The sequence below is a fragment of the Triticum urartu genome, chromosome 1A (genome assembly GCF_056163025.1).
Source record: "Triticum urartu cultivar PI428250 chromosome 1A, HENAU_Tu73, whole genome shotgun sequence".
Lineage (NCBI taxonomy): Eukaryota > Viridiplantae > Streptophyta > Magnoliopsida > Poales > Poaceae > Triticum > Triticum urartu.
The window spans coordinates 558987042-558995739 of record NC_141873.1 but is presented as its reverse complement, the minus strand read 5'-3'; the positions used below and the strand labels follow the sequence as shown (position 1 = coordinate 558995739).

The 8698-nt window shown below is 50.1% G+C and overlaps 3 protein-coding genes across 3 annotated transcripts; all 3 read left to right on the top strand.

Moving 5' to 3' along the window:
• The first annotated feature begins 2662 nt into the window (after window positions 1-2662).
• On the top strand, window positions 2663-3352 carry LOC147992715 (uncharacterized). The gene has a single exon (XM_087531485.1). It carries the CDS (start codon window positions 2753-2755, stop codon window positions 3191-3193), a length of 441 nt encoding a protein of 146 aa, XP_087387611.1. The 5' UTR covers window positions 2663-2752; the 3' UTR covers window positions 3194-3352.
• A 62-nt stretch (window positions 3353-3414) lies between these two features.
• LOC147992714 (putative 3-hydroxyisobutyrate dehydrogenase-like 2, mitochondrial) lies at window positions 3415-4667 on the top strand. Its single transcript, XM_087531467.1, has one exon. The coding sequence runs from the start codon at window positions 3415-3417 to the stop codon at window positions 4498-4500; it is 1086 nt and encodes a 361-aa protein (XP_087387593.1). The 3' UTR covers window positions 4501-4667.
• Window positions 4668-4877: 210 nt separating this feature from the next.
• On the top strand, window positions 4878-7926 carry LOC125529233 (uncharacterized protein ycf23). The gene is made up of 9 exons (XM_048693647.2): window positions 4878-5130; window positions 5397-5462; window positions 6281-6355; window positions 6463-6525; window positions 6623-6682; window positions 6802-6891; window positions 6987-7094; window positions 7194-7316; window positions 7567-7926. Exons 1-9 carry the CDS (start codon window positions 4948-4950, stop codon window positions 7696-7698), a joined length of 900 nt encoding a protein of 299 aa, XP_048549604.2. The 5' UTR covers window positions 4878-4947; the 3' UTR covers window positions 7699-7926.
• Window positions 7927-8698: the final 772 nt, after the last annotated feature.

Sequence of the window (8698 nt, the reverse complement as noted above, 5' to 3'; positions counted from 1 at the left end):
TTTGCTGGATCGGAGTCCGGGGATCGTCATCGAGCTGAACGTGTGCTAAAACTCGAAGGTGCCGTAGTTTCGGTGCTTGATCGGCCGGGCCATGAAGACGTACGACTACATCAACCACGTTGTCATAACGCTTCCGCTGTCGGTCTACGAGGGTACGTAGACAACACTCTCCCCTCTCGTTGCTATGCATCACCATGATCTTGCGTGTGCGTCGGAATTTTTTTGAAATTGCTACCTTCCCCAACACTGGTTCCCTCACTTCCCCTTCCCCTCGATCGTTCCTTTCTTGAAGGCGCCGCTTTGGGAACCTTGGGGCTGGGTGGCGCTTGTGGGTGGTGGGCGACGGCGGTGGTGTGGACCTATCGTAGCATGGATCGGCGTCTGTTGCTTGGAGCTGGACTCGCGTAGGTGGAGGTCGTCGTTTGGCGTCATTGTGGCGTCGATGGCGGAGGCACCTGCCAAGGTTGGCACCTCAATCTACTCTGAAGATGGACCCGTGGAAGATGGCGGCGACGAGACATGTGAGTGCGTCAGAATGGTTTGTGCCCCGGACCCGGTATGTGGCTCGGTAGGGGCCTTCGGTTTTAGATGTTAGGTTTAGGTGAGGGGTCTGGATATTTGGTCCAGTTTACACCCCTTCATCATATGGATTGGAGTAGTGACATGTTGCCAAGAAGGCGGATTCGGGCATATTATTGTACTATTTTGTAAGGTCCTTAAGAATAATCAATAAAATGGCCGCATGCATCTTTCAAATGCAGTGGACGGGGTTATCCTTCTTTTCTAAAAAACGTGGCAAATTGGTTGGAAAAAAGGGGGCGGGGGAGGGGCTCGCGACGAAATTCAGGGGATTACTGTAAATGAGCAGGGAAGGATTTCGTGCGTACATTGTCTTCAATTTTTCTGAAACCGTTTTAATTGTATTTTTTCGTTTTTCCTTAACAACTAAAATATGCTTTCACAAAAAAAATCCAAATATTTGATAGTTTCACCGCCGATTAAGTGGTAATTTGCCAGCTAGGCTCGTGTGTAGCACCAGAAGCATCGAGAGAGTCGCAGAATGAACGTACACGTACGAAGAACAGTCGCTGGCCGGAGCTGTCGTCCTACGTTGTACTACTAATGGCGAGGATTCACTGGAGCAACGTGCCGATCCATCGACGCCGGCCGTGCCCGCCAACCAGCGGGGTGATGAGGTGCTCTACAGCTACGTTTCATCTTCTTTTTCCGTCCATGGTACGACTACGCTGGTCGTGGCGACAGCGAAGTGACACGAAGAGTGGGTGCACGGACGACGTGAGGGAAAAGAGAGATGGCGATCGGCATCCGGGGTCAGGGGCTGGCCATGGCATGCCTGCGTGACAGCTCTCGTGTCTTTTGTTTCAGCCGCCGAAATAAATATTCACATGTCACAGAAGGCAACGCACTATTTTGAAGATACGTACGGTGAAAATTGACTTCAACTTGAAGATGAAGATTGCTCCCCAAGGGTTTACCTCTACTACTTTATTTAGAAGATTGCTTCTCAAGACTACGATCTTCTGCTATTTTTTTTATGATGATTGATGGTGTTATGTTGCAAAAGAAATTCTAGTCTTCTTGCTATTTTTATTATTATCTCATTAACGCATGTAAATATTTAGCTTTTATTGTAGCTCACTATGAACATATTTGCGCATGACAAGCCTGCCATCGTGATAACAAACAACTCGAAACCCTAGCGGTCTCTAGGGATATCCAAGCCATTTTCGGAGAAAGCTTGTGATGTACCTGAATCCATTAGTCTCCCTCACCTTCGGCGATCGCTTTCGGTGCGTGGATGCGGGATGACCATGGATCTTTGTGCTACTGGGGAGATCTGGTCTAGTTTGTTAGCATCTGGTGTCCTCGTGTAGTTTTCGGGCGTGTGGAGACGTTGGTGCGGTGGTATAATTGCCCCCATCTTCATCCCTGTTATACTAGCACTAGTTTCGGCTTCGCCGGGAGATCCAATATTCCTTCCAAGTTATTGAAGTCAATCTTCTCCCGCAACAATAAGTTGTGTGAGTCACCGACCACGATGCTTCCACATCAATTCACATGCCGCCGGTGGTATCTTCAATAACATCCTTTGACTGCGCTTTCGGCATCTACGTGTGGTTGGGTCTCTTCATCCGTCCTTCACTTTTCCTCTTCGACCGATAATCCGTGCTTCGAATCATCACCGCCGGGACCTCCCAACAACATTCGATGACTTGTCGTCTATACTGGTTCCGACCACGCACACTAGGTGCAAAATCGAGATAAGCTCACATCGCGCAATCGGGGCATGCGGATAAGAGAAGTCACCCATCTCAATTGGACATGCCCGTAATTTTAACATTTACCGGTAGTGATTTCATAGGTCTCAGACTTTTCTAACAATGCTATTTTCTCCAAACTTTTTTCTGACAGGAATTCTCCTTCAAACTTCCTTCCAATATCAGTGGTAATTACCATGGATCACCTTTTCTGAAAAGAGAAAAACCTCAGTGCGGAAAGGGTAAAAAAAGCCGGCGTCGGCATCGCGTGATGCACCGCTAGAAAAACGACCTACGCGGGCGTGTTATCGTTGGTGTGTTGTCTTGTACACGACGCCAAGTCAAGCCGGGGAATAAAACCGGCCGGGCGCGTCCCGCGAAAAGGACCCGCCTTTGCTCCTGCTCGCCCCATAAATCACGCCGCCCCGCCGAAGACCCACCCAAAAGACTCGTCCAGCTCCCGACTTTCCAAGATGGCCATCGCCGAGACGGCAGCGGTGGCGGCGACGCCGACGACGACGTCGGAGACGGCGCCCATGTCCCCGGCCTCGGCGAAGGCCGGGGCGGCGGCGATCGCCCCGGCCACGCGGCGCGGGTGGCTGCGCCGGCTCGTGCCGCGGGAGTACCTGCCCCGGAGCCGGCGGTGGAAGACCCGCGCCAGTGCCACTGGTGCTGCCGAGGCCGCGGGCGAGGGCGGGGCGGCGGGGCCGTCGTCGTACCGGAGGCTGGCGTCGTCGCTGTCGCGGTCGTTCCGGTGGAAGCGCATGCCGGCGCTCCCGTCCCTCAGCCTGCGCGCCGGCTCGGCGTCGGCGGCGCTGGACGAGGTGGCCTTCCGCGTCATGTACGTCGTGGAGGCCGTCGTGCTCGGCCTCGCGCTCTCCTGCTTCTTCCTCTGCTGCGGCTGCCACATCTAGCCTGCCACCAGCCATGTATTCTCTGTTAGTACTACTGTTTGTTAGTTGCTCTCGGTTCTTTGGTTAGTAATTTTTTCGTTTTGATCGATCGACTACTCTACTCTGCTGTAAATTTTCCACCCTGATGAAAATCCATGGAAAAATTCCCAATCTGCTCAATATGATTTTCCTCGTTGGGGATGAACGGATGATGGTGCGAATTGTGATGCAATTTTAAATTTATGGAGCCGGGAGTTGTTTATTACAAGGTCTGTCGCTGTCTCGTGCAAATGCAACGACGACAACAAAAAAAATCCAGCTTTGGGTTGTTGGGGATTGGGAGTGAAGGAGGACTGGAAGAAGAAGAGGTCATGGCCATGGAGGAGGCGACAGCGACGGCGTTTGGCTTCCCGGCGGAGGTGCGGCCGGGGGCCACGCGGGTGGGGTGGATCGGCATCGGCGTCATGGGCGGCGCCATGGCCGCGCGCCTCCTCGCCGCCGGGTTCGCGGTGACCGCCTACGCGCGCACGCCGGCCAAGGCGGGGGCCCTGGTCGCCGCCGGAGCGCGCCTCGCGGACTCGCCGGCCTCCGTGGCCGCGGCCTCCGACGTGGTCTTCACCATGGTCGGCAACCCCGGGGACGTCCGCTCCGTGGTCCTGGACGCAGCCTCGGGCGCCCTCGCGGGCCTCCGCCCCGGCGGCGTCCTCGTGGACTGCACGAGCTCGTCCCCCTCCCTCGCGCGCGAGGTCGCCGCGGCCGCGCGCACCGCCGGCTGCCACGCCGTCGACTGCCCCGTCTCCGGCGGCGACGTCGGCGCCCGCGACGGCACGCTCGCCCTCCTCGCCGGCGGGGACGAGGCCGTGGTGGCCTGGCTCGCCCCGCTCTTCGCGCACCTCGGCCGGCCGACCTACATGGGCCCGCCAGGCAGCGGGCAGAGCAGCAAGATCGCGAACCAGATCGCGGTGGCCGGCGCCGTGGTCGGCCTCGGCGAGTCCCTGGCCTTCGCCGGAGCCGCCGGGCTCGACGAGCGGCTGTTCCTCGGCGCGGTGTCCAAGGGCGCCGCGGGGTCGCGCGTGATGGACATCTTCGGGGAGCGCGCGCTGAGCCGCGACTTCTCGTCCGGGGGATCCGTGCGGTACATCATCAAGGACCTCGGCATGGCGCTGGAGGTCGGCGACGGCCAGGAGGAGGAGGAGGCCAACGTGCTGCCAGGGTCGGCGCTGTACCGGCAGATGTTCTCGGCCATGGCGGCCAACGGCGACGGCGAGCTGTGCCTGCAGGGACTGATCACCGTCGTCGAGCGCCTGAACGGCATAATGCGCAAGTAAGGCAAGACCGCAAGGCAGGTGTTCGTCAAAATGCGGCAGCCGGATATGAATCTCATGGTCATGTACTATTATTAGTTCAGACAAAATTCGATCTCTATGGCATGTTTTTAAGCAACAATTCGTTAATCCTATCATGGATGATAACGTTATCGTGCTTTTCTCGCTGATTTGTGGATGTTATTTTTGCTGCTTCCTTCTTGATGTAACATTAGTGGTTCAGTTATTTTTGCCAAGTGTGGTATTCAGATGATATGGTAGTAGTAATCTGAGAGCCAAGGAGCAATTTGCAAAGACTGAAAAATACGAAGGGCCTCTTGCTCAATTCCAGGTGTCTGTCAGGTATTTGCACCGTGGAAGATAGCATATCTACTCCGGAGCCCTTCTCTGTGCAGTGTACTGCTTCAGTCTCCTTATCTCTTTCACTCCCACAAACCTTCAGCAGCAACAATGGCAGCACCGGGCTCCCTAGGACTTCTCCAGGCGCCGTCCTTCGCCGCGGCCAAGTGCCGTCCGGTGACGGCCACGAGCCGGGGAGGGCCACGAGCTGTGTTCACCGTCCGCGCCTCGGCGGCTTCCACTGCCACCAAGGACGCCGTGCTCAGGCCCTTCCGCGAGAACAGGGCTCTCAAGGTCTCACTCTCTCCATCTTGACACCTTCCGTGCAGTAATAAATTTCCATTGCTTTGATGGACTCTGATGATAGATGTAGTAGTGTGTTATATCTGTCACTAGTTCTGATAGATGCAGTAGTGTGTTCCCTTCAGACTGGATGGATGGTGCAAGTCCAGAAGTCATCTCTGGGTTGAAGCGTGGAGCAATAAACATTTCATTGCTTTGATATGATGGAATGTGCCTGCTGGACTCTAATGATAGTGATTGGTCTTTTGCACCCGCAGATCATTTCGGGGCTTCAGAACTTCGACAGGTCCAATGTTGCGTCTGTCGTCACGGCTGCAGATAAGGTCTGGATGCTGTTTGGTGCATTCATTTCGCATGCTCTGTTTTCTTTACAGTTTAGCTCTTGCAGAGGGATGAAATGTTAACCTATGAACTTTATCTGGGATGGAATAACATAATGATGTTGAGTTTGCTGGTGATGTGCTCTGGAGTTGATAATATTGCCAGCTTAGGTCACTGCTGAGCTTGTCAATCCAGAAGTCTGCAAGTAGAAGCTAGCGTTTGATTAGTACCTAAGCCTCGTCGTTTATCTGGTCAGAAGAATCAGAACCAGCACATAGTATCCTTCACATAGCAGTACATCAATTGTGAATTCTGTTTTGGAGAAGTTGTTGTCAATGCAAGTTTTTTGAATAGTTTTGATTGCTTACCACATGTGTCACATGGTAATGCAAGTTAATTAGCCGCAGCGACAAAGTATCCTCTTCAGATTCAGTCCACGTCAGGGAAATCAGTATCCAGGAAGCAACTGTTTTTATTAGTATTCAGGAAGCAACTGTTGTTATCATCCCACTCTGATACTCTTTTCCAACTAATAAATTTTCTAATAAGTAAGTAAAACTTTATATGAACCTTTTAAAAAAACTTATGATAACAAGCGGAATTCAGTACAAGTGCCTCTATTTTGTATTAAAATGTATTCAGGAGGCCAACGCCATGGTTTATCTTGCTTTGGATATAAAAATGATCCACTTATCCAAATATAACAGTTATGTCACGAGGCTATTATCTTAATAATCTTGTTGCTGACCTGCATATATCACAGAAATACTTAAAAGACTACTCATTATCACAAGCTTGTCATCTTGTTTAATGATTGCAGGGAGGTGCTACCCATGTTGATATAGCATGTGACCAGGACTTGGTAAAGCTGGCGCTTGAGCTTACTAACCTCCCGGTGGGTTAACCATTGACAGAGTCATAAGAAATCGTGAACTGTAGTTCCTTTACCCAATTGTAGAGTTAACGTATGCTAACTGCATTATGGGAATTGCATCTTTGCAGATATGTGTATCGTCTGTGGATCCTTCAGCATTCCAATCTGCGGTAGAAGCTGGTGCTCAAATGGTCAGTCTCTAACTTTGAATGGCACCTGGGCAACGTGGTTCAACTGCATTTTATTTACTCTGCTAGCCACTGGCCTTCACAAACTTCTCTCATGCAGATTGAGATTGGAAACTACGACTCCTTTTACGATGCAGGCATTGAATTCTCATCTGAGCAAGTAAAAGTTTCAGCTTATAGATATTTAAAGTTATCGATTTTTGCTATTGGTTCATCTGTTTACTGAGATAAACCATCATTTCTATGTGGAAACTTAGATCCTCGTTTGATCAATTTCAGATACTGAACCTGACAAGGGAGACAAGGAAGATACTTCCAGACATCACATTGTCAGTAACAGTTCCCCACACTCTGAGCCTTCCGGATCAGGTATATCATCCTCTGTCATACATTCAGTTACTAGGTTTCTTGAAATGACAGTTAACAAGTGCATTTATCTGGAATCCTTTTGTGCAAAATTACAGATGAGACTTGCAGAGCTACTTGAAGAGGAAGGCGCTGATATCATCCAGACTGAAGGCGGGAAGTGTTCTAGTCCAACAAAGCCTGGTGTTCTTGGACTAATAGAAAAGGTAGCGCAAAAATGCTAAATATAAGTATAGAACACGCACTATCAAGCACCGTTATTTTTTTGTTTCCCTAATTCATAACTGATGTTCAACGAATTGTAGGCAACACCAACATTGGCAGCTGCATACTCCATCTCTAGGGCCGTCAGCATACCGGTGATGTGCGCATCGGGGCTAAGTTCAGTGACTGCACCAATGGCAGTAACCGCAGGAGCTGCTGGTGTGGTATGTGTACCTTGTGTCTCAAACTTCTGCGGAATGATGAGCAATCAGTGAGATAGTGTGATGTGAACTCTGTGACAGTAAATAAACCAACACTGATCCAGAACATTTTTGGACCATTACACATTACATCTGCTAGCTCTCATGACTTCTTCGTGTTGTATCTGAAATATACCTTTTTCCTGCTTGTTGGAACATGTGAGAGTTTATTCATTCACAGGAGCTGATCATCTTCTCCACACTGTGGCTGCAGGGAGTTGGCTCTGCGATTAACAAGCTCAATGATGTCGTGGCAATGATTGCCGAGGTGAGGAGCATTGCGGAGGCTCTGGGGACGAAGGCTTCGAGGAATGTGTCCGAGGACCTGAGAAGAGTTCACAATTAGTATTACTATTCTAGGTCGACACGGCTTTTCTCTGGACAAACTCGAGAATTCAGTAAGGAATCAGGAGATGCAGTTCCAACAGTTTAGCATTTCTCCTGTCTGCTAGCCTTTGTGCAGATCTAGAGAAGATTGCCTGAAAGAGCTAAGATAACTAAATCGGTTTACGCCTTCCTCTTTATTTATTTATCATATTATATCTATAGAATTGGAAGATATTCTTGCTGGTGATATGACCAGACAGTGATAAAGCTACTTTGAATATCAAGCTAGCAGGGGTCCTATCCATCACCAGGCGGTCAAGTTCGGGTTGTTCTTATCGATCCATTTCATCACCAATAACATGCCAAGCGTCCAACTGATGTCTACGATTGTGTTTACTAAGTTGTACTAGAGCTGCGACAATTAATTTGGATCGGAGAGAGTATCTTATTTGCCTCTAGAACATAAAACAAAGGTTGCCTTCACATGGTCGTTAGCCAAGTTTTCACATTCATCAAATATTACAGTTGCTGATATATGCTCCTCCTCCATTGTTCATAGTTTCAATCACCTCCATGCAACCTGCCTAGAAGCAAACTCAGTTGCATACCAGCATAAGGGCTAAATAACTTCCGTGCAAAAAGAGCATAAGTTTCTCCTATATCAACATCGTATACCTGATCAAGAAATTTACTCGACGCGCCAGTGAAATTGCCTCTCGAGTCTTTGGTTACATTCCCACGCCCCCCTACATGGTATCCGCATCAAAGGATGCATCAACGAGACCTTCACTTTGTCAACAGGTGGTGACATCCAACCATGGTGCTTCACTGTTGATTTTTCTTTTGTGAAAAAATAATGAAAATTACATTTAGAGTCGTAGACTACCTAGCGCTGCCGTCATCGCCCCTTCCTCATCGGAGCCGGGCAAAACTTGTTGAAATAGACAGTCAGGAAGTTGTCGTGCTAGGTCCTCATGCCGCCGACGAATAGAAGCGTAGATCAGAAGGATCCAACCTGT

Excerpts from the sequence above, each read along its gene's own strand:
- LOC147992715 (XM_087531485.1), top strand. The coding sequence starts at position 2,753 with ATGGCCATCGCCGAGACGGCAGCGGTGGCGGCGACGCCGACGACGACG.
- LOC147992714 (XM_087531467.1), top strand. The coding sequence starts at position 3,415 with ATGGAGCCGGGAGTTGTTTATTACAAGGTCTGTCGCTGTCTCGTGCAA.
- LOC125529233 (XM_048693647.2), top strand. The coding sequence starts at position 4,948 with ATGGCAGCACCGGGCTCCCTAGGACTTCTCCAGGCGCCGTCCTTCGCC. Across the intron at positions 5,463-6,280 it reads TCGTCACGGCTGCAGATAAG|GGAGGTGCTACCCATGTTGA; the intron begins GTCTGGATGCTG and ends TAATGATTGCAG. Across the intron at positions 6,683-6,801 it reads TTGAATTCTCATCTGAGCAA|ATACTGAACCTGACAAGGGA; the intron begins GTAAAAGTTTCA and ends GATCAATTTCAG.